This window comes from Ranitomeya variabilis, chromosome 1 (genome assembly GCF_051348905.1).
Source record: "Ranitomeya variabilis isolate aRanVar5 chromosome 1, aRanVar5.hap1, whole genome shotgun sequence".
Lineage (NCBI taxonomy): Eukaryota > Metazoa > Chordata > Amphibia > Anura > Dendrobatidae > Ranitomeya > Ranitomeya variabilis.
In genome coordinates, this window is record NC_135232.1 from 218,916,395 (window position 1) to 218,942,402 (window position 26,008).

Below are 26,008 nucleotides of genomic sequence, written 5' to 3' on the forward strand. Positions count from 1 at the left end.
TTGCCAGCATTTTAACCACAAGGCCCTGCAGGCCGCGTTGGAAAGACCTGCTGCCATCCTGACCGAATCATCGGACAGGAAAGCTGCGGCCCCCTGAATTACTGGAAGGGCTTCCAAAATAGTCTCTCGAGGAACTCCCTCCTTTATTCGAGACTTGAGCTGGTCAAGCCAGACCATCAATGATCTGGCCGCACAAGTGGAAGCCACCGCTGGCCTCAGGGACCCGGCCATTTCCCAAGTTCCCTTAAGGAAGGTGTCCACCTTTCTATCTAGAGGATCCTTTAGGGTCCCCATATTCTCAAACGGTAGGGAGGATTTCTTTGATGCTTTAGCTACAGCGGCATCTAATTTAGGGACTTTATCCCAAGTATTAACGGCCCGGGTTGTCAAAGGGGTATCTACGTTTGAGAGCCAGAGGCAATGAGCCCCTTTTTTAAGGCCTCTTCCATTCCCGAAGAATCAGATCCAGAATTTTCCCATTCAAAGGAAAGGATCTATGTTTCCTCTGATCCAATCCTTTAAACATGACGTCCAGCATTAAAAGTTCTGGCCTGGACTCTACTATCCCCATCGTTCCCCTAACCGCCTTCACTAATTTGTCCACGCGATCTAGGGGGAGGCAGAAGCGACACGAGTCTTCCTCAGATGAAGAAGATGAGGGAGATGAATCCCAGGAATCCTCATTCCTCCTCCAAACAGCAGATGAATCTGACTCCGGCAATTCTTACGCTCCTTACATCTAGAACATTCTCCTTGAGACAGGGAACTTATGGACTCCCTCACTTCTGTTCTAATGAGGTCTCTTAAACTTGCGGTGAAGTTGGGAGTTTCTTCTGCAACCTGAGGGGGAATAGCAACAGGCAATATAGTCTATTGTGGAACTACTGCCGCTCCTCCCCTCCCCCTTCCTGAGACCTCACCGTCTGCTGGACACAGGGGGAACATAACTTTTTTGGACAAGAGTCCGGTAGGGGGCATCTACAGAGGGCGTATTCCCTGTGGTTTGCCTTAACTGTGCACTTCTTCCCATAGAGAATGAAAACATAAGGGGAAGGCTGCATCACTGCAGAAAATATGTACCAGATCACGAGGGAGGGATTTCTCAGCAGACATCACTGACTCCTGTCTGGAAGAGATCCTGCGGCTGGATTGAACACTCAATTGGCCCCGACCTGTACCATCCTGGGTCTTTTGTCGGGCCCGAGGCTTCTGTGTTAGCGTGCTGGCTTGCCACTTCCTCCTGCTGCAGTGGCTGCTGTTGTTGCTCGCTTGCATCCATTATGAGTAATGGGCCAGAAGTATGGTCTCCCTATGGAGTTCACCTTATATGCGCTTCCTCCCTGGATCCGGGTCAGCAAGTCATGCCTCGCCCCTCCCCAGAATCTACCACCCCCACCCCCCCGACATCGGGTGTAATAGTACGCAAATGTCGGACTCCTTCCCTTTGATGTGGACTCCGGCAGTGAGCCCACATCTTTCCCAACACATGGCCCTGGGAAGAAGGGGGCAAAAAACGAAAGCGCAAAAAAAGAAAATACCTCCGGTCATGAAGGGGTTAAGTACAAGATGCATGATCAAAATCTCTTCCGACCATCAGTTGGACTCTGTGTTCATACAGTCAAGACCCATTGACGGAACCTATTGATATCAACGTACTCATCTGGTATTAGTCTAATGTGTATGGGCGCCTTAAAGAATGCTGGAAGATTTCAGCTCTGAACTCTGTGGAACCTTGAATGTAGATTTGGTCTATTTTACCAGAGAATACTCAGGATCAGCACAAGATAAGTACTGCAGTGTATTTACAGTTATAAATGCATTGTAAAAAATTGTTCAAAAGAAAGCTATTCACTTTTAAGAAATCAATCATAGCAACAAACGTGATCTCATTGCAATGATACTGATGACCGATCCTTAGGATAGGATATCAATATCGTATGGATGGGGATCTGAAACCAACATCCTACCGACACTTACCTTTTTCTGAGAAATTGGAATAAGATGCTACCAGACACTACTGGATGCAATTTACCTTTCCGTAAAAAGAATCAGAAATGCTGAAGTTCAAGATACCCAATTCTTCCAATGAATCCGCTGATTTCAGCAGGATTAACCAATCATCTGATATGTAACCCAAATGGCAGATTTCAGAGAACAGTTCCAACACCCCTATACCTAGGGTACAACAGGCATGTAGAGTACATAGGCACCCTAAGATTTTTTTTTTTTTCGAAAATTGTGGCAAACAAATGGCAATGACCACAAGATGTCAACAAACTAATATTAGTAAACCATTTCAAGTTCACAATTCAGTACGTTCAGCCCTGTATTTATCGCTGCATTCATTCTTGCTGAACAATTTGGAAAAGATGGAAACGTTCCTAAAAAAAAAAAAAGACCCAGAGCAGACATGTCCGCAGGTTAATACTTAGAGCATCTTGTAGTTTATCAATGGACATTCACACAGAATAATGTTTTTTATTGTTTATGTGCTTCTTAAAAGCAAAGTTAAACAGCTTCATGAATAGTCTTCATTAAAAAAATTTGGCATTTTGTTGCTACAGAGTGTTTAAGTCTTTTATCGAGACAAGTGCTTTTGCAAATGTGATATGTAGCTACAGGGCAAGCAGGAGGGAGAGTGTGTGCACAACAAAAAAGCAGTACCATAAATACACACAGAACTCATATCAAGCTTATATTACTGGGAGAGACATTCTCGAAAGAAATAAATCTGAAACTTTGAACAGGTTGCAAACAGCAAGATCAAAGGATCTGATAATGAAAATAAAAGAATGAAGATTACAGACAAGAAAAAGGGAATTCGACCTACCGGTAATTCGGTTTCCAGGTAGTCCCTCAGGACAGCACCATGGAGGACGTCATTCCTTGACCTATAGCGGGACAGGATCATAGAGAGGTTAAAAGGACCCTCCCACCTCCACCCTCCAGTGTTTTTTCAAAGTACCACAGAAGGATGGAAATAAATAGTCTAAACATGCCCTTACAAACATGTCTGTAATAACCATTTAACGGCTTCCTCTTAATTTCGAGCCATGGTGACCCAAAGGACGAACGATCTGCCGGTAGATTAATCCCGTACAAGCCTAAAAAGAGAAACATAAGGGAGGGAACTACGGGTGCTGTCCTGAGGGACTACCTGGAAACTGAATTACCGGTAAGTCTAATTCCCTTTTTCCATTACGTCCCTCAGGACAGCACCATGGAGAATACCAAAGAAACTCTTCCAGGGTGGATACAGAAGCCCAGGAATCAAAGTCCCAGGCAAAAACCAGACTAGATATATAAATTATCTGAAAGATCAGAAAAACCATAGATATCTAAAGAGATCCGCAAAGAAAATCACCGTAGTGAGTGTCTGATATACATCTATAATGGCCAATTTCAGTATGAATGTGGTAAATGAAATAGGCATCAGAAACAGAGAGTGAGATACACCCATTGTACTCCAATACCAATAATGAACCAAGCAAGTTATTTATTGTGATAGATACTTATAGGTATCGCAGCCCCAGAATAGGGTTAGAAAACCTTATTGCCCAGCAAAATATAGTGAAAGTCACAGCCACCAAACAATGAGGACTGTACCGACCAATAAGCTGCATGTGCTTATAACTCAGGACTGTTCCTTCATCGGACCTTCTGGGTCAGGTTAAGCCTTGGTTACAGACCAGCTTACCGTACTACAAGGAGACCTGCAGGACAGAGGCCCTGGACTGCGGGAAGATCAAACCACTAACAGTTAGTACATGGGTAATGGCAGAGCATTGGGTGTATGCACATTACTCATCCATGAGATCACGTCTATTCCAAATCCTTAGATGTCTAACCCCAAGTAAGGGTTATATATTATTGAAACTAAGGAATACACCATCCGGCAGGTATTATCTCCTGCCATTACCAACGTCGGGCTTCTCGTTAGAAGCTCAGAAAGAGAAACGTGGATCATCACTCCTGTTTTACTGATGTTAGACACAGGGAGTCTGGACTCTGAATCAATGAAGGTGGTGGTGGTGGCGCAAGTAAAAAATCTTCCTACACTTGAAATTATTCGAAACTGCATTTATACGAGTCATTAGTCCAGACATTATAAGTATGTCAACTTATTTGTCCATACATGCATATTACGCTCATACATATCCCAAGAGGCAATCTTCTCAGGGATCTTTATACACTCAGACTGCCATTGTGGGAGTAACCATATTCCATGGCTAGAGACAAGTAGGTTTCTTCCTCATCACAGCGGGAGATTATCTACTGTGAGGCAGTGAGACTATGGGGTCTTAACAGTAAGAGCCCTGGATACAGTTTCATTTATCTTAGTAGCCGAGACTGCTGTAAGAGCCGTATGAGCTGTATGGGATCCTCTGTCACACGACACAGTGCCGCTGCTTCACCACAAGGTACAAAAGGCAGTGCTGATGTCCCTGGTAAACACAACGCAACAGACTTATGGGACAAGAATCTGTCTGATTGACGAATGTGGAGTTTGGGAAGGATTAATAATAATAACAACAATAATAAACTTTATATAGCGTCAACATATTCCACAGCGCTTTACAGTTTGACAGTTTCAAACAAAACAGTCATAAGTAACAACCATATAATTAAAGCAAAATAAGACGACCCTGCTCGTGAGAGCTTACAATCTACAATGAGGTGGGGGAGATACAAACTACAGGTGTGTATTTACAATGATGTATTTACAATGATGGTCCAGCCATCTTCAGGGGGTGGGGGATAGATGGAGATAGTGAATGGGCTACACACACACAAATGTAAAATGACTGACTAGGGAACGTGATAGGCCACTCTGAACAAATGTGCCCTGAGGGAGCGCCCAAAACTATGCAAATTGTAGATGGTCCTAATATCCTAGGGCAAAGCATTCCAAGGAGGAAGGAATCCTTCCTTTCAACTCGTGGGATTTTTCCGCTCCCAGGACAGTAGTATGTCCTTTTATAGGAAATAGGATGTACCAAAATGACGTATGTCATCTTTTAAAGCCAATTATGAAATAGACTTGCCTTTAGCACTCAAGGTAGAACCTACCTGAGAGATCTGTTCCAAACAGAAGAAATGCAAATTTTACTAAGCCAATTCAAGCATATCTGTTTGCTTGACTAAGCCCTGTTGTAAATTATGAAGTAACAAAAGCTGGATCTGGGTCCAAAACACAAGGACTCTATATCCAGAGTTGAGGCCCAAGACAAAAACGTGAAGTGGTAGGCCGATGATACAATGTGCAGCCACACAAGGCACCAAGACAGAAGGTCTAACCCAGTGGTTCACCGCCAGAGGCGAAAAAAGCACCACGCCCGACACACTAATGATACCCCCTGAGGCACAGGGCACCGAAACCCTATGATGCAATATGATGCATATAGGAACCATGAAGCAATATAATGCAATATGATGTCCAAAGGCACTATTTAGTAATCTGATTCAATACGATGCAATATGATGCAAAGTCACTATGAAGCGCTATGATGCATATAGCAACTATGAAGAAATATGATGCACAAAGGCAATCTGAAGCACTATGATGCATACAGGAACAATGAAGCAATATGATGCATATAGGAATAATGAAGCAGTATGATGCATGAAGTAACTATGAAGCGCTATGGTGCATATAGGAACAATGAAACACTATGATGCATATAGGAACTATGAAGCAATATGATGCAATATGATGCGTGAAGTAACTATGAAGCACTATGGTGCATATAGGAACCACGAAGCAATATGATGTAATATAATGCACAAAGGCAATACGAAGCGCTATGATGCGTATAGGAACCATGAAGCAATATGCTGTAATATAATGCACAGAGGCAATATGAAGCGCTATGATGCGTATAGGAACCATGAAGCAATATGCTGTAATATAATGCACAGAGGCAATATGAAGCGCTATGATGCGTATAGGAACCATGAAGCAATATGATACACAAAGGCAATATGAGCACTATGATGCATATAGGAACCGTGATGCTATATGATGCAATATGATGCAGAAAGGCAATATGAAACACTCTGATGCATAAAGGAACCATGAAGCAATATGATGCACAAAGTAACTATGAAGCGCTATGATGCGTATAGGAACCATGAAGCAATATGCTGTAATCTAATGCACAAAGGCAATATGAAGCACTATGATGCGCATAGGAACCATGAAGCAATATGCTGTAATATAATGCACAGAGGCAATATGAAGCGCTATGATGCATATAGGAACCATGAAGCAATATGATACACAAAGGCAATATGAGCACTATGATGCATATAGGAACCGTGATGTGATATGATGCAATATGATGCAGAAAGGCAATATGAAGCACTCTGATGCATAAAGGAACCATGAAGCAATATGATGCACAAAGTAACTATGAAACAGTATGATGCCGTATGAAGCCACAGAGGCAATATGTTGCATAGATGTACTATGATGCAGTATCATGCACAGAGACACTCCATATGATGCATAAAAGCAGTATGATGCAGTATTATGCACGGAGGCACTCGATATGATGCCTAGAAGCAGTATGATGCAAAGAGATGCACAGAGAGACTAGGCCATGCTTGAAGGTGCCAAACAAGAGACCAGACTTACACTTTTAAGCAAAAGAGCAATCTATCAGAGTTCCAGATAAATGTCCACTCTGAACAGTACATCTCATTTGTCAGACTGACTCCACCCAAAGGAGCTAATTAATGAGCCGCAGCTGGAGGGCAGTCTTCATGGAGACAATGTGCTGAATTAACACCTTGTGTCCTCCTATAGACGGAGTAGTTAAGTTGCAAAGAAAAGTGAAACACTTGTTTATTGAACCAGAAAATGGAAAGCATGCTTCCAAAAAAATCACTCTGAAGCCCAATCATAAGGCTCTGTGCAGACAAAACCTGCAACTAACTGAAGTCCAGTCATGAGATGTAGCCTGGACATATGGCTCTACCATAGCCTAGAGGTCCAAGGCCTAGCTGCAAATAGGTTCCAGGTACAGCTTTGGCACAAAGGCATGAGACTAGAGTCAGCCCAGAGGCCCAGGCCATCAATGCAACATTTAAACCATGCACTCACCTGTGCTGGCTCCATACCTGCTAGAAGACAGGGGGAGCTGGTAACGCCGAGAGCCTACCATGGAAGGAAGCGGCGTCCCGTCAGGAATGTCGCATTACTGTCAATGATTTCTTCACCTGTGCCCCCTTCTGTGTTCCATCGTGGAACGCACGCCAATCCTATGTGCCGGCGCTCCTCTCTGACGTCACCGGAAGCGCAACGGCCTTCTCCACCACACAACTTTCGGACGTAGTGGTGTTTTGACGGTCGGCGTCCGAGCCGAGAGCCCCCCACCGGGAGGAAGCGGCTCTACCCAGGAGCCCGTCCGCTCGACTGGTCTCTGGGGCTGAGGGACTCCCCACCGGGGAGTTTCCACCCTGGGCTACTTGACAGGGGGGAAGGATTGGACCTGCCTAGGCCCATTGCACAGGCTGACTGTTGGCTGAGTAACCTCTCAAAGAGGAGTCTATCTTCGCTCTAGGAGCAACCTCTCATACAACCGTCCCCTGTAGGGACAGGAAAAACACTGGAGGGTCATTTTAACCTCTCTATGATCCTGTCCCGCTATAGGTCAAGGAATGACGTCCTCCATGGTGCTGTCCCGAGGGACGTAATGGAAAAACCCCAATGCAATAATAATAACTAAAGGTAACTAAAACATAAGTAAAACAATTTTTCATATCTTTAAATTCCTTGCAAGTGTTTTAGAAAAGAATAGATTGCTACCAGGGCAGAATGAGCTACCAGAATAGGGTTTCCTTTCAGTTACCCTCCAATGCTACTGCAAAAGATGTGCACTTACAGCCCAGACGTAAACTACAATACATCAAAATCACGTGCAGTAGTTCCTAAGGAGACAGTATACAAATATAATATACATATATAATCTAACATGAAGTTGCAGATATGTACACGACCCCTATATACCTCCAACAGATCTGCTCAATTCAGAAACCATTTGATAATCAGATGTATGATGACGGATCAGTAATGGAGGGACCCAGCTAGTAACCAATGGACAGATGTATGATGACGGATCAGTAATGGAGGGACCCGGCTAGTAACCAATGAACAGATGTATGATGACAGATCAGTAATGGAGGGATCCAGCTAGTAACCAGTGCAAAGATGTATGATGACAGATCAATAATGGAGGGACCCAGCTAGTAACCAATGTGCAGATGTATGAAGACAGATCAGTAATGGAGGGACCCAGCTAGTAACCAATGGACAGATCTATGATGACAGAGCAGTAATGGAGGGACCCAGCTAGCAACCAATGGGCAGATGCATGATGACAGATCAGTGATGGAGGGACCCAGCTAGTAACCAATGGACAGATGTATGATGACAGGTCAGTAAAGGAGGGACCCAGCTAGTAACCAATGGACAGATGTATGAAGACAGATCAGTGATGGAGGGACCCAGCTAGTAACCAATGGACAGATGTATGAAGACAGATCAGTAATGGAGGGACCCAGCTAGTAACCAATGGACAGATGTATGAAGACAGATCAGTAATGGAGGGATCCAGCCAGTAACCAATGGACAGATGTATGATGACAGATCAGTAATGGAGGGATCCAGCCAGTAACCAATGGACAGATGTATGATGACAGATCAGTAATGGAGGGATCCAGCCAGTAACCAATGGACAGATGTATGATGACAGATCAGTAATAGAGGGATCCAGCTAGTAACCAATGGACAGATGTATGATGACAGATCAGTAATGGAGGGATCCAGCTAGTAACCAATGGACAGATGTATGATGACAGATCAGTAATGGAGGGATCCAGCCAGTAACCAATGGACAGATGTATGATGACAGATCAGTAATGGAGGGATCCAGCCAGTAACCAATGGACAGATGTATGATGACAGATCAGTAATAGAGGGATCCAGCTAGTAACCAATGGACAGATGTATGATGACAGATCAGTAATGGAGGGATCCAGCTAGTAACCAATGGACAGATGTATGATGACAGATCAGTAATGGAGGGATCCAGCTAGTAACCTATGAACAAATGACCGGACGTTATTTTTTTTACCTGAGTTCTGGGCACAGTCAGTCTATGTAAATATATCATTCATAGAACTATATACAAACGGCCACGTCCCAGCGGAGCCCAGTAGAGACCTGTGGGGACTGGTGGCCTCACTACTCACCAGCACGGTATTGGAAACCCAGTGGTACAGGAGAGTGGTCCGCAAGCTCCAGCCGGACGACAACCAGTGAAACACTCATATGTTTGGGCAGCAGGAGACACACACTAACGCGAGGTGTCACTTCCACAAGAGACGGGACCGGAGAAGGAGGAGAGGAGAAGGAGGAGAAGCACCGGCCGAACAAGAACTCCCAGACGTAGTCAATAAAACCGCACTTCCGGGTACACCAACCACGTGATCACACCTCTGACATCTCATTGGCCAATTACAATCAGTAGTTAAATCTCCCAGGAGGCCATGTTTAGTGAGGGAACGTCAGACCCTGCTGTCTGGACACCGATCACGTGATCGTGATACGTGAGCTACATCGGTGTATGGCATGTGCAGTGATGTGTTCGGATTTATTAACGCCATGGATGGAGTATTCCATGTGTTTGTCTTGTATCAACACAAGCTAACTAGACTTCAACGCTGTATAGGGCATACGCAGTATAGGTAGCTGACGAGTTCGGATACCGTGGGCTTCAGAAAAATGGCGGCTACAGTTTATCTTCTAGTGTTCGGAGCGCATCAGCCAATCACAGCAGGGGCTGCCGTCACGTGCTGTGTAGGTGCTGGGTGTCCTCTCTGGGGTAAGCTGGAGTTACTAGTATATGCTGTAACCACGAAGGAGAAGGGGCATTGTGTGTATCGCTCCACAGTCACCCGTGTCCCTGCACGTGTGGTATATTGGGGGCCGTGGATCCCTCCTGCGGTCGCCCTCCTTGTAGCTAGTGCGCCCTCATGGCGGGGTCGCGTCCACCACTCTGCCTCCCATACTCATGAACTCTGCTGAAAGCCTTGGCGTTAATATTAAGGGCTTGTTTACACATAGTTTATCTCTTTTGTAAAGTCCTAGTATTATACAGTAGCAACAAGGTGTGACATTTTATAACAGATTCTCTAGAACTACGGACCAGATTCCCCATTGCATTTACACCTGTTTATTATTGTAATGCTTTTCGGTATTTCAGCTTTAGAGCTCCCCTGGAGTGATTCCATGTGGCACCAGGTTTTTTTCTGTTTGTTTGTTTTTTTGCAACTGTCTATGCTAAAACTTTACAAAAACTGTAAGAGAAAAAGTAATCATTTTTGGACTTTAAGAAAAATTTTCAAACCGTGTGCGCCATTCTGGTGAATTTGGCACATGAGCCTGAAAAGTGCACGTAAAAATCTTCAATTGAATTTTGCATAATTACCACATTTATTTAACCTGCGCCATTAAATCCACAGCACTTTATCACTGTCCCCATTGGGGTCACTATCTACATTCCCTATCCGTATGTGCAAACACAGGAAGAGCATACAAACTCCTTGCAGATGTTGTCCTTGGTGGGAGTTTATCCCAGGACCCCAGTGCTGCCCATCTACACTGACCTGGGAAACACATCCAAATAAAACACACACAAAAACCTGCAATAAATAGTAGGAATTGCTAATTGTATTTTTTTATACACCTGTGGAATAAAATGCAGCATTTCTGCCCATGGGAACATGGCCTTATAGTGTTTTTTTTTTCCTGCAAGGATATTAGAGACAAAAGCCAAGAAAAACAGGAATGTGTGTTTCTGATGTGGTGTGTTATTTTTTGTTGCTCAGACTTTTTGATCTTGATGTGGAAAACACAGTAGTGAAAGAATTAACGATTTACGTGCTGGAGGTAAAAAAGAAAAAAATGTGCAAGGAAAAAATTGCCGAATGAGATCTTAAAGGGCACCTGTCACCCCGTTTTTTCCGTATGAGATAAAAATACCGTTAAATAGGGCCTGAGCTGTGCGTTACAATAGTGTATTTTGTGGACCCTGATTCCCCACCTATGCTGCCGAAATACGTTACCAAAGTCGCCATTTTCGCCTGTCAATCTGGCTGGTCTGGTCAAATGGGCGTGATGACATCGCTGTTTCTTCCCCCAGATCTTGCTTATTTTTCCAAATACAAAACTGTCCAAAAACATAATAATGCTACATATATAGGAACCTCCAACAAGGAAGGTTTATCCATCAAAGCATTAAATATAGGGGTGTGTTAACCTATCATAATCTAACAACCGGGTATCAAGTATCCAAACACACCACTCTCGCAAAAAGTGTTTAGAAAAATTAACAAATTTTATTATTAAAAACACAGAAAATACCAAAATCTCATATTCATTAAAAGGAAAGGATGAGTACCCAAGTATAAAGCACAAAAAAGTGATACAGGAAATAGTATCCAGGCTTCTGGGATCATATAGTCCGTGTCATAACATATGGGCATCCCAAATATATAAGCCCTAGTCTAAATAGACCTAAAGTGCATAGTGCCAAGTTCCCAGTCCAATTAAACACATATAGAATGCCTGACACATACCCATGTGGTGAGCCCGTCCTTAGTATCACACATGTCCCGACGTACGTTTCGCGTCTTTTGCTTTCTCAAGGGAGAAAAAGATGATTGTGCATTGTGATTGTGAGATTCGAACTCGGCTTCAGGAAAATGGCTGCCGCGATCTCCATCTGCGCACGCGTGGCATCCCGCGGCCATTTTCCTGAAGCCTCGGGCAGCAGAGCGCTCCATCTGTGCACGCGCGGCCTCAGGAAGATGGCCGCCCCCACCGATCACCAGGGGAATAGCGCAGATCGCGCTCTTTTCCCTCCCCTGTGCAGTGGATTCGGCAGTTGGGCATGCGCAAACCACTATGCCACCAACGGAAAAATAAGCAAGATCTGGGGGAAGAAACAGCGATGTCACCACGCCCATTTGACCAGACCAGCCTGATTGACAGGCGAAAACGGCGACTTTGGTAACGTATTTCGGCAGCATAGGTGGGGAATCAGGGTCCACAAAATACACTGTTGTAATGCACAGCTCAGGCCCTATTTAACAGTATTTTTATCTCATACGGAAAAAACGGGGTGACAGGTTTCCTTTAAAGGGGTTGTCAAGGACTTTATCATTGATGGCCAATCCTTATTGATAGGTCATCAATGTCTGATTGGTGGGGGTGCGACACACGGCACCCCGCTGATCAGCTTTTCCAGGCAGCGGCCAGAACAGCTCTGTCAACATAAAAGTGGCAGGGTGCTGCATATCCACTTTCTATTGATTCAAATAGTTGGCGGATGTGTAGTACCCGATTGCGGCCACTATTCCATCGACGTACAGTTGCGTCCATATATATTTGGACAGAGACAACATTTTTCTAATTTTGGTTATAGACATTACCACAATGAATTTTAAACAAAACAATTCAGATGCAGTTGAAGTTCAGACTTTCAGCTTTCATTTGAGGGTATCCACATTAAAATTGGATGAAGGGTTTAGGAGTTTCAGCTCCTTAACATGTGCCACCCTGTTTTTAAAGGGACCAAAAGAAATTGGACAGACTCAATAATTTTAAATAAAATGTTCATTTCTAGTACTTGGTTGAAAACCCTTTGTTGGCAATGACTGCCTGAAGTCTTGAACTCATGGACATCACCAGACGCTGTGTTTCCTCCTTTTTGATACTCTGCCAGGCCTTCACTGCGGTGGTTTTCAGTTGCTGTTTGTTTGTGGGCCTTTCTGTCTGAAGTTTAGTCTTTAACAAGTGAAATGCATGCTCAGTTGGGTTGAGATCAGGTGACTGACTTGGCCTTTTAAGAATATTCCACTTCTTTGCTTTAACCCCTTCACAACATGCCCCGTACTAGTATGGCCTGTGTCGTGTCTCCCCCTTTGATGTGGGCTCCGGCGCTGAGCCCACATCAAAGTCATGACATGTCAGCTGTTATGTACAGCTGACATGTGCGCACAATAGCGGCAGGTGGAATCGCGATCCACCTGCCGCTATTAACCAGTTAATAGTCAAACCGTGACAGCGGCATCTAACTACCGCTTCCGGTCACTTTGCCGGAAATGAGTGCATCACCGACCCCGTCACATGATCGGGGGTCAGCGATGCGTCCTTGAGACCTCTATGGTTACTGATGCCGGCTAGCTGTGAGCGCCACCCTGTGGTCGGCGCTCATATCAAGCCTGCAATTCAGCTACATAGCAGCGATCTGATGATTGCTGCTATGTAGCAGAGCCGAACCAGTTGTGCCAGCTTCTAGCCTCCCATGGAGGCTATTGAAGTATGGCAAAAGTAAAAAAAAAAAAGTTTTAAAAACTATGAAAAAAATAAAAAGTTTAAATCACCCCCCTTTTGCCCCATCCAAAATAAAACAATAAAAAAAAAATCAAACATACACATATTTGGTATTGCCGTGTTCAGAATCGCCCGATCAATAAAAAAAAGCATTAACCTGATCGCTAAACAGCGTAGCGAGAAAGAAATTCAAAACGCTAGAATTACGTTTTTTTGGTCACCGCAACATTGCATTAAAATGCAATAACGGGCGATCAAAAGAACATATCTGCACAAATGTGGTATCATTAAAAACGCCAGCTCGGCACGCAGAAAATAAGCCCTCACCCGACCCCAGATCACGAAAAATGAAGACGCTACGGGTATCGGAAAATAGTGCAATTTGTTTTTTAGCAAAGTTTTGAATTTTTTTTCACCACTTAGATAAAAAATAACCTAGACATGTTAGGTGTCTATGAACTTGAAATGACCTAGAGAATCACAGTGGCAGGTCAGTTTTAGCATTTAGTGAACCTAGCAAAAAACAAGTGTGGGATTGCACTTTTTTTGCAATTTCACCACACTTGGAATTTTTGTCCCGTTTTCTAGTACAAGACATGGCAAAACCAATGGTGTCGTTCAAAAGTACAACTAAAAAATAAGCCCTCACGTGGCTATATTGATGGAAAAATAAAAAAGTTATGACTCTGGGAAGGAGGAGAGCGAAAAACGAAAACGCAAAAACGAAGAAGGGCTGCGGTGTGAAGGGGTAATAAACTCCTGGGTTGCTTTGGCTTTATGTTTTGGGTCATTGTCCATCTGTAGTATGAAATGATGACCAATCAGTTTGGCTGCATTTGGCTGGATCTGAGCACACAGTATGGCGGCTCTGAATACCTCAGAATTAATTCGGCTGCTTCTGTCCTGTGTCACATCATCAATAAACACTAGTGACCCAGTGCCACTGGCAGCCATGCATGCCCAAGCCATCACACTGCCTCCGCCATGTTTTACAGATGATGTGGTATGCTTTGGATCATGAGCTGTACCACGCCTTCAACATACTTTTCTCTTTAAATCATTCTGGCAGAGGTTGATCTTGGTTTCATCTGTCCAAAGAATGTTCTTCCAGAACTGTGCTGGCTTTTTTTAGATGTTTTTTTTTAGCAAAGTCCAGTCTAGCCTTTTTATTCTTGATGCTTATGAGTGGCTTGCACCGTGCAGTGAACCCTCTGTATTTACTTTCATGCAGTCTTCTCTTTATGGTAGATTTGGATATTGATACGCCGACCTCCTGGAGAGTGTTGGTCACTTGGTTGGCTGTTGTGAAGGGGTTTCTCTTCACCATGGAGATCATTCTGCGATCATCCACCGCTGTTGTCTTCTGTGGGCACACAGGTCTTTTTGCATTGATGAGTTCACCAGTGCTTTTCTTTCTTTCTCAGGATGTACCAAATTGTAGATTTTGTCACTCCTAATATTGTAGCAATTTCTCGGATGTTTTTTTTTCTGTTTTCGCAGCTTAAGGATGGCTTGTTTCACTTGCATGGAGAGCTCCTTTGACCGCATGTTTACTTCACAGCAAAACCTTCCAAATACAAGCACCACACCTCAAATCAACTCCAGGCCTTTTACCTGCTTAATTGAGAATGACATAATGAAGGGATTGCCTACACCTGTCCATGAAATAGCCTTGGAGTCAATTGTCCAATTACTTTTATGCCCTTTAAAAACAGGGTGGCACATGTTAAGGAGCTGAAACTCCTAAACCCTTCATCCAATTTTAATGTGGATACCCTCAAATGAAAGCTGAAAGTCTGAACTTCAACTGCATCTGAATTGTTTTGTTTAAAATTCATTGTGGTAATGTCTATAACCAAAATTAGAAAAATGTTGTCTCTGTCCAAATATATATGGATTTAACTGTAGCTGTGTAGCTCCATAACTGAGCAGTTCTGACAACAACTGAAAAATCTGATTACTGGCATTGCTAGGTGTGGCACCCCCACCAATCAGGCACTGGTGACCTATCTTAAGGAGTTGCCATTAGTGTTAAAGTCCCAGACAACCCCTTTAACGCTCTGTGGCCATGAGTTTTCAACATCCTCTTTGCTTGAACTGCAATTTCTAGGAGGAATAACAGGAACAACACAGAGTTACACATCATGCAGTACTGGGGCCCTGAGCTCAACTCAAGCCAAGGAGAGGGCATGTCAACCATGAGGAACTGATGCAGAGGATTGGGAAATGGTATAACTTTTACACAATGATTCTTTTTTCTCCTACGCCTCATTGGGGACACAGGACCATTGGTGTTATGCTGCTGCCACTGGGAGGACACTAAGTGAATATAAAAAGATTAACTCCTCTCCAGCAGTATACACCCTCCTGCTGTCTCTAAGTGAACCATTTCTTGCTTGGTGTCTGCATGAGGCACTTGGGTCTGGTCTTCAGACCCCAACGTTTTTTATTTTATTTTTTCTATAAATTTTTATGTTTAAATTAACGGAGTGAAGGGGCGACGGATCCTTTCTAGGTTCCAATCTCTCCCGAAACATCAACAGGCAAGAACGCGGAGAGTTCCTCCCCGTACCCTCCCCTGCGACGTCGGAAGCCATGCCTGAGCTCACTTCAGGGGCGACGGCTCCTTCGGATCCCGATCTCCCCACATTAGCAACAGGCGACCACATGGAGTGTCTCCTCCATGTATCAATTGAAAATACTAATAACAAATGGGTTGGTGTAGTGATCAAAACATAATATTCCAAAAAACAACTATTACCAAAGATACCTTTATTAGAAAATTATTAAAATTGTCATAGACAAACAACAAACCTTACAAACCTATAATTCATAAATTTAAAAACCAACACTTAGAACTATCGTTACCATATCCTACTTTGATGCACTTTCTTTATCTATTAGGGGTAATACCATATTCAATATTTTATATCCCCTTCCTACTTGGTGGCTGTTTGTACCCAAAATGCTAGTCGGCTCTACTACCCCCGGGACTACCACATAGCCCACATTTATATATATAGGGATTTGCCGCTATGAAATGTACAAACAGGGAAAGGATAATGCCTATTAAAAGAGCTGTGCACTAATGATACCCAATTGTCAAACCACCACAGATTTGTTATTCTATCTATGGTTATGTAACACAATAGTCTAGTAATACCAGATAATGCTTAGATACCCGCAATAACTGAAAAGGGGGTGTAGTATGTTGTAAGGGTACTAAAGACTAACCTTATCAGTCCCTACTGCCCCTATCCCTGCCTAGCATGCGGAGGTTGGCACCCCTGAATAAAACACGCAAATGGCGCCCCCGGTCACGTCGGCTCACCCTCAGTAGCCCTATTTTAATAGACTTGGCCCATAAGCCAACCCACACTGGAATATTGGGTCCTAGAGAAGGGGATATCCTATAGGGGTATGGGATAATGTAGGGACAATTACTGATACAGGTAGGTATGTGGAGTGTTTAAAGAAACATACAATTAATGCACATAGACAATTATTAGTTGATGCCACAATGATCAATCAGGTAGCTGCACAAGGTCATGCCCAGTCCCCCCCTAGTTGATCAATGGCCAGACAAAGCCCTGCAGCATCTTTTGGTTCAAAACCATCTATCAAGTGCAGGTCAATATCATACTCATGTACTTACTATTACACCAACAGACAACTCCTCCTTTGATTGTACCCTACCCTATACATACATAAGCCACCCAGTTCATAATGATAAAATGCATAAGTCTTATCTGGTGTTCAGATGAACATGTTCTGCCTCAACGCGTTTCCCTGCCCCGATATCAGTTCATCAGGAGGCCGAGGGGGAGACCGCTATGCGGGGATGCAGCATACGGCCATAATCATACCCTGCTTGTAGGCGTGCAGTGCCCCTAATTGAGGGGATTTTAAAGTTGCCGCTATAGCCTCGGGGACCGCCCCCTCTAGCTTCCGGTCGGCGCTAGGGGGAATCCACAGGCAGGCGATGTATTACATTCATGTCCTCCCTTTGTAAGTGCGCACCAAGACATGCGCACTTACAAAGGGAGGACATGAATGTAATACATCGCCTGCCTGTGGATTCCCCCTAGCGCCGACCGGAAGCTAGAGGGGGCGGTCCCCGAGGCTATAGCGGCAACTTTAAAATCCCCTCAATTAGGGGCACTGCACGCCTACAAGCAGGGTATGATTATGGCCGTATGCTGCATCCCCGCATAGCGGTCTCCCCCTCGGCCTCCTGATGAACTGATATCGGGGCAGGGAAACGCGTTGAGGCAGAACATGTTCATCTGAACACCAGATAAGACTTATGCATTTTATCATTATGAACTGGGTGGCTTATGTATGTATAGGGTAGGGTACAATCAAAGGAGGAGTTGTCTGTTGGTGTAATAGTAAGTACATGAGTATGATATTGACCTGCACTTGATAGATGGTTTTGAACCAAAAGATGCTGCAGGGCTTTGTCTGGCCATTGATCAACTAGAGGGGGACTGGGCATGACCTTGTGCAGCTACCTGATTGATCATTGTGGCATCAACTAATAATTGTCTATGTGCATTAATTGTATGTTTCTTTAAACACTCCACATACCTACCTGTATCAGTAATTGTCCCTACATTATCCCATACCCCTATAGGATATCCCCTTCTCTAGGACCCAATATTCCAGTGTGGGTTGGCTTATGGGCCAAGTCTATTAAAATAGGGCTACTGAGGGTGAGCCGACGTGACCGGGGGCGCCATTTGCGTGTTTTATTCAGGGGTGCCAACCTCCGCATGCTAGGCAGGGATAGGGGCAGTAGGGACTGATAAGGTTAGTCTTTAGTACCCTTACAACATACTACACCCCCTTTTCAGTTATTGCGGGTATCTAAGCATTATCTGGTATTACTAGACTATTGTGTTACATAACCATAGATAGAATAACAAATCTGTGGTGGTTTGACAATTGGGTATCATTAGTGCACAGCTCTTTTAATAGGCATTATCCTTTCCCTGTTTGTACATTTCATAGCGGCAAATCCCTATATATATAAATGTGGGCTATGTGGTAGTCCCGGGGGTAGTAGAGCCGACTAGCATTTTGGGTACAAACAGCCACCAAGTAGGAAGGGGATATAAAATATTGAATATGGTATTACCCCTAATAGATAAAGAAAGTGCATCAAAGTAGGATATGGTAACGATAGTTCTAAGTGTTGGTTTTTAAATTTATGAATTATAGGTTTGTAAGGTTTGTTGTTTGTCTATGACAATTTTAATAATTTTCTAATAAAGGTATCTTTGGTAATAGTTGTTTTTTGGAATATTATCTCCTCCATGTATCCTCTCCTGGAGCAAGGCCTATAGCCGGACATTCTGCCCAATACGGAGGCCCCCACTGTGGCGTCCGTGCAGCCCCCACTGCATCACCACTGACCCTTGGCGGATGATGGAAGGCGGCAGAAAGACTCTCTCCACCCCCCTTGTCTATGGGGATGGTGGATTGAGAGTAAATACCAGGACCAGCACACCTGCAGCTTCGGCTCTGCTACATCTGTGAGTAGGACTGCAGCTGGCTCAGAGCGGTCCTGGTCCCTGGGAAGGGGAGGTGTCCAAGTGTCCGGCGGCTTTCTCTCCTATACACCACCCCAGCTTCTTCCCTGTCCCTGGCGTGGCCAGGGCTTTGGCCCATCCCCCAGCTCCTGACAGGCGCGGCGGTGTAAGGCCGTTGTCCGCATTCCTATCCCCCAAAAATGTAGTCCCTGGCTTCTGGCCGGGACAGGCCGCAGGTCCGGCGGGCGCTGCGGTGAACGACCGCATCCCGCACCTTCGCCGGCTTCGGGATAGGCCACATTTTATAGCACCGCCTACCGGGGGTGGCGCCGCCCATGTGTCTGGCGCCGCCCATGTGTCTGGCGCCGCCCATGTGTCTGGCGCCGCCCATGTGTCTGGCGCCGCCCATGTGTCTGGCGCTTCTCGTTGGGGACATCTTCCTTCACCCTCGGCACTGCAGCAGGGGCAGCTCTGGGCCTGGACACAGCAGGGACAACAGGAGCAGCGCTGACAGAAGCGCTGTGGGGACAGACAGCGGCACCTCCCCTGGGGACTCAAGACACAGGACCTTGGTAAGCTGCAGAATCTTAGCTTAACCCTTCCTCTGCACGTACATCCTCCCTCTATCTATCTCTCTGGACGTAAAGAAACAGGGTACACTATGTCTCAATCTAAAACTTCCAAAAAGACTGACAAGACACACACTGTTTTTTGCTTCATGTACCACTTGCAAGGTTTCTTTGCCACGGGGCCAGAATACTGTGTTCTGCACGGCCGGTGACCCGGTAACTACCCAGAAGCCCCCCGTCACTGATACCGACCCCAGCGAGCCTAGTCTCCCTGAGTGGGCCACTTCTCTCACGGTCTATGGCTTCTTTGGCCAAAGTGATAGACTCTCTCCGGGACCCTTCCTCTAGTCAGGGCGTCGGTCTCTTAGTTGCGAAAAACCCTTCCGACGGACAAAACTCTTTATCTAACAGGGGTCGTACCTTATCAAAAAGTGCTCCTGCTTCTAGAAAAAGGACACATGGCACATACCCCCCCCCAGTGGATCCTCCCATATCGCGGCTTGCCTCTAAAACTCTTCCATCCTTGTCCGATGGTGTCAAAAATCCTACTTATCGTCAAATTGACAATCTTGCTCTTTCAGTTTTTGAGGCTTCTGGAGCTGCACTCTTTTCATCCTTTGCCGTTACCTGGGTGGCTAAAGTTATGGTCCATTGGGCTGAGGTCTTGTCTGTAGCCATTCAGGAAACTGACCTACCCCCTGAGGTGGCATGCCTCGCTAATCAGATAGCTCGAGCCGGGTATTTTGTGGTGTCAGCTTCTTTGGATGCGGCTAACTGTGCTTCCCAAGCAGCAGCTAATGCCATCACCATTAGGAGGGCCCTATGGCTCAGAGGCTGGGGTGCGGATTCTTCTTCCAAAAAGTCTTTAACCTCTCTGTCCTATCAGAGCAGTCGCTTATTTGGAGAAAAACTTGATCAACTAATCTCCGACACTACTGGAGGGAAGAGTAAGTTTCTTCCCCAGCAGAGGCCCGTTCGACCCTTTCGGAACCAGCAACAACAAGCTCGGACCCGTTTTTTTTTTTTTTGTTACTATCCCAACAGGTCCTCTACATCCAACTCTCCAGGACCAGGATGGGCACAACGCAGAGATAGAGGTTCCCGGGTCTCATATAGACCCTCCCATTCCTGGAAAAGCAGGCCCAGACAGTACGACTCAGTACGGTATCCAGAGGACACCAACAAAGTAGGGGGTCGTCTGCTTTTGTTTCGTCAAGCCTGGCTCTCGGTCGTTCACGACGAGTGGGTCAGAGATTTAGTGTCCTCCGGGTACAAAATACAGTTTTCGTCTCTCCCACCAACGCGTTTCTTCCTGTCTTCTCCTCCCAAGACAAAGGCAGCAGCGTTCTTCCGAGCCATAATTGCCCTCAGAAGGGACGGAGTCATTATCCCGGTTCCGCAAAACGAAAGGTTCAAGGGGTTTTACCCGAACCTTTTTGTAGTCCCAAAAAAGGACGGAACAGTGCGGCCCATACTGGACCTAAAACTGTTGAACAACTTTGTCAGGTTGCCACTAGTGATGAGCGAATATACTCGTTACTCGAGATTTCCCGAGCACACTCGGGTGACCTCCGAGTATTTTTTAGTGCTCGGAGATTTAGTTTTCCTCACCTCATCTGAGTGATTTACATCTGTTAGCCAGCTTGATTACATGTGGGGATTCCCTAGCAACCAGGCAACCCCCACATCTACTTATGCTGGCTAACAGATGTAAATCATCCAGCTGCGGCGCTGAAAACTAAATCTCCGAGCACTAAAAAATACTCGGACACCCGAGCGTGCTCGGGAAATCTCGAGTAACGAGTATATCCGCTCATCATTCGCTTTTTTTCCCCAATGTGGAGCTTACTCTTTGCCACATGGGTTTATTTTGCCTTCCTCTGGATTAACATGTTAGGGCATGTTAGGTTAGGCTACGGGTTGAACTACATGGACTTAAAGTCTTCCTTCAACCTTAATAACTATTTAATATCACTAAGTGCGACGATTCAGAATGGAATCGCTCCGCTCAGTCATCACTTCAATGGAAAAAGGAGAGTTCTTAGCGTCCATAGACTTCCAGGACGCTTACCTTCCCGATTTTTATTTCCCCCCCCCCCCCCTCACCAAAGATTTCTACGATTCGCAGTTCAAGACAAACATTCTCAATTCGCTGCCTTGCCAACACCCCCAGAGTTTTCACCAAGGTCATGGCGGCTGCCATGGCCATCCTTCACGCTCTCGGGGTGGTAGTGCTACCGTGTCTAGACGATATCCTGATCAAAGGACCTTCTTTTCACGCCTGCAATGGAGTGCATGAGCATCACAATAAATACGCTTTCTCGCCTTGGCTGGAAGATAAACTTCAAAAAGTCCTCGCCAGTACCGGCTCAGCGAATTTCCTTTCTGGGAATTATCCTGGACACTTCCCAGTGGTTGGTGATCCTTCCTCCGGAAAAAGTCTTAACGAGGAACTCAGATGCTCTCCCGCTCTTTTCTTCACACTCTGCGTTTCAGTATGAGAATTCTCGGCAAGATGGTAGCAGCTATAGAGGCGGTTCCATTCGCACAGCTACACCTCCGCCCCCTGCAACATGCGCTTCTGGCGGCTTGGGACAGGAATCTGTTCTCTCTCGACCGTCGATTCCACCTTTCTCAGCGGGTCCAATAGACCCTCAGGTGGTGGATATTGCAGTCTTTGCTGAATCATGGGAAGTCCTTCCTCCCAGTTTATTGGCTAGTGGTGACCACAGACGCCAGCCTTCTTGGCTGGGTGGCAGTGTTCCACCATCACACAGCTCAGGGGCGCTGGTCTCCTCGAGAGTCACGTTTGCCGATCAACATTTTGGAGACACGGGCAATCAAGTTAGCCCTTCTGCAGTTTCATCACCTGCTGGCTAGTCAGCCCATCAGGTTTCAGTCCGACAATGCCACAGCTGTGGCGTACATCAACCGTCGGGGGTACCCGCAGCAAGGCAGCCATGATCAAAGTAGGTCACATTCTCTGTTGGGCCGAGAGGAACCACTCGGTGATCTCGGCAGTCCACATCTCAGGCGTAGAGAATTGGGCTGCAGATTTCCTCAGTTGCCAGAGTCTCGCCTCGGAAGAGTGGTCTCTCCATCCGGAGTTTTTCCAGCAGATGTGCTGTCGCCGGGGGACTCCGGATGTGGATCTGATGGCCTTAAGGCTAAACACCAAGGTTCCCAACTTCTTAGCTCGGTCCCACGACCCAGTAGGTATCGGAGCAGACGCACTTGTCCTCTAGTGACATCAATTTCGGCTTCCGTATATATTCCCCCCCACTCCCCTTCCGAAGGTTATCAAGAAGATCAGAGCGGAGGGGGTGCCAGTAATCCTTATTGCGCTGGATTGGCTGCGTCGGGCGTGGTACGCGGAACTAGTTCAACTCCCTCGCCGACGTCCACTGGTGACTGCCGGATCGCAGAGATCTGCTGTCCCAGGGCCCGATGTGGCCGTTGAATCCTGGGTTCTAGCTCAAGCAGGATTTTCTCATCAGGTGATCTCTATCATGCTTAGTGCTAGGAAACCCACGTCTATGCGCATTTATCATCGCACCTGGAAGACCTTCTTCTCATGGTGCAAAGACCGTGGACGTTCTCCTCTTGAATTTTCCATTCCTTCCATTTTGGAATTTCTGCAGACCAGATTGGAGTCAGGTCTCGAGCTTAGTTCACTCAAAGGGCAGATTTTAGCCTTATCGGTTTTGTTCCAACGCAGGATTGCCAACAGATTACAGTTGAAGACCTTTATTCAGGGAGTCTCTCATGTGGTGCCTCCCTATAAGATGCCTTTGGAACCATGGGATCTTAATTTGGTCCTCGGGGTTTTACAAGAGGCCCCTTTTGAACCGCTGCAGGAAGTCTATCTTTTCTTCTGTGGAAAGTAGCTTCCCTAGTTGCGGTCACGTCAATCAGGCGAGTCTCGGAGTTAGCGACTCTGTCCTGTCGAGTCCCGTTCCTGAATTTTCATCAAGATTGGTTCTGAGGACATCCCCGTCTTTTCTGCCAAAAGTTGTCTCTTCTTTCCATCTCAACGAGGATATTGTTTTGCCCTCACTCTGTCCAGCACCAGTACATCACATCGAGAAGGTCCTTCACACCCTGGATCTTGTGAGAGCCCTGAAGAGCTATGTCTCGCGGACGGCGTCTTTTCGCAAGTCAGATGCCCTGTTCGTGCTTCCGGAGGGGCATAGGAAGGGTCTAGCCACTTCAAGGGCCACAATAGCCAAGTGGATTTGCTCTGCCATTCAGGAGTCCTACCATGTTAGTGGTGAACCTGTCCCAGCAGGGATTAAGGCACACTCCACTTGGTCGGTGGGCGCCTCTTGGGCCATTCGGCACCAGGCGTCAGCAGAACAGGTCTGCAGAGCTGCGACTTGGTTCTGTGGCGCCCCAGGGTCCTGGTCGTCACAGTAGCATTGCTTTCCTCACGAAGAGAGTGATGTTACGTTTGGAAGCGATGAAGGATATCTTTTATCAGGTAATCACAATACTCACATGTTCACACTCCAGGCCACAAGGGGGAGCTTTTGATCCTATTCCTAGGTGACTCCCCTATATATATTGTGGTTTGGAGGGAAAGAGAGGTCAGTAGTGATGGGCAGTCCGGCTCTTTTTGGTGATCCGGCTCTTATGGCTCCGCTCACCAAAAAGAGCCGGCTCTTTCGGCTCGTGAACTGGCTCTTTTTGGATCGTATTAGAGTACCTGTTCTTGCGTCCGAAACTCCGCCCACCTACCGCAGAAACTCCGCCCACTTATTAGAGAGCCAATTAAATTGAAGAGTGGGCGGGGTTTTGCTCAGGTGGGCGGAGTTACGCCCCCGAAGCCCGGGATTTTACGCCCAGTGAGAGCCATTCAGGGATTTTAGTGGCTCTCACTGGTGTGCCGGCTCCCATCGTTCACAGCAGGGAGCCGGCTCTTTGTGTCGGCTCGTTTGCGAACGACACATCACTAGAGGTCAGATTGTTAGAGAGACAGAAGGGAGCAGACCGACATGGAGTGTCAGAAGGTCTGAAGGGGCCGTGTAGTCTGAAGTACTACAGCCCCTGGAAAGAGACATACAGAAAGCCGAACATTGTTCAGTGAGCGTGCAGGAGAGCAAAGCACAGGAGAGTGACACCAGGGGGAGGAAAGCAGCCAGCAGACTGTCTCCCTGGCAAAGCGCAGATAACAGGTAGCCGGACCACCGAGGGTGTAAGGGACTCTAGGACTTGCATCAGAAACCGGCAGGACAACTGAACTGCAAGTTACCTGTCGGCCACACACACCTGAAGACACAGCTGTGCGTGCTAGAGCCCTGTAAAAAGGCTTGAGTTACCTGTCATACAGGTATTGTCCTATCCTATATGGGGGACAGAGAGAAGAACCGTGAGGACCTTATCTGAAGCCATAGGCAGTAGGGGACTACAACACCACCACGCTAGAGGAAGGCTTTTAACTCCACCTGGTAAAGGGGACTCTGGATTCGCTTCCAAGCCGGCCTGACCCTGCCTGCCCTGTGATCTGGTACCCTGGACTGTGGCTGCCTGAAGTCTTCAGTAAACCAGGTAAAGATACTGCAAACCTGTGTCCTCGTTCTTTACTGCGCCATCGACCATCTTCCATCTACATATCGGGAGCCCTGGGGATATACTTCACCTGTGGGAAGTTATACCATCTAGCTGCCATAACATCACCCCAGAGGACCCCTTAAAGCTGCGTCAGTCCCCACTGACCGAATACCACAGGTGGCGTCATGAACATAATCTTTATTCAATTATCCTTTTTACATGGGCGCCCAGGGTCACGGACCGGGTCGCCACCGTGACATCCCCCTGTGTACACCGGACCCGGTACCGGGTACCCCACGGCTCTGGCGGGCAACTCAGTCCAGCTTGCATACTTTCACAAAACATTACAGTATATTCATTCTCAAGCCTCTGCAGATTCGGCCCTCGGCAGAAGAATTCTGCAGGCGGCAGTACTACATCTAACTCGCTGGTACATGGGGTAATAACAGTTGATTGTTCCCCACCCAGGGACTGCTTTAGGGCGTCCCACGGTCCTGTGTCCCCCAATGAGGCGTAGGAGAAATAGGGATTTTTGTGTACTCACCGTAAAATCCTTTTCCCGAGCCAATCATTGGGGGACACAGCACCCACCCTGTTAGCCTGATGGCTTGTTTGTTTTTTGGTTTTGACATAGTTTATCCTTGTTAATGGTTTTAAGCTCCTACTGCTTTGTTGCCGAACTGGTTCACTTAGAGCCAGCAGGAGGGTGTATACTGCAGGGGAGGAGTTAATCTTTTTATATTCACTTAGGGTACCGTCACACAGTACCATTTACATCGCTACGACGGCACAATTCGTGACGTCGCAGCGTCGTATGATTATCGCTCCAGCGTCGTAGACTGCGGTCACACGGTGCAATCACGGCGCTGGAGCGATGCCGAAGTCCCTGGGTAACCAGGGTAAACATCGGGTTACTAAGCGCAGGGCCGCGCTTAGTAACCCGATGTTTACCG

At 46.2% G+C, this 26,008-nt stretch overlaps 2 protein-coding genes across 3 annotated transcripts in view; one reads left to right on the plus strand and one right to left on the minus strand.

The window, feature by feature from the left end:
• BRAP (BRCA1 associated protein) overlaps positions 1–9,631 on the minus strand; it is a 44,441-nt gene extending 34,810 nt beyond the window's left edge. Inside the window, exon 1 of the mRNA XM_077292749.1 lies at positions 9,256–9,631. Within this exon, the coding sequence (XP_077148864.1) occupies positions 9,256–9,334 (79 nt within the window). The 5' untranslated portion in view covers positions 9,335–9,631. The remainder of the gene's footprint in view (positions 1–9,255) is intronic.
• ACAD10 (acyl-CoA dehydrogenase family member 10) overlaps positions 9,562–26,008 on the plus strand; it is a 121,011-nt gene continuing 104,564 nt past the window's right edge. Inside the window, exon 1 of one of the 2 annotated variants that reach the window (XM_077292735.1) lies at positions 9,562–9,887. The gene's annotated coding sequence lies outside the window, so the exon portion shown is untranslated. Of the gene's footprint in view, positions 9,888–12,057; positions 12,077–26,008 lie in introns of those variants that run through there. The other variant, XM_077292741.1, reaches the window with a different exon arrangement.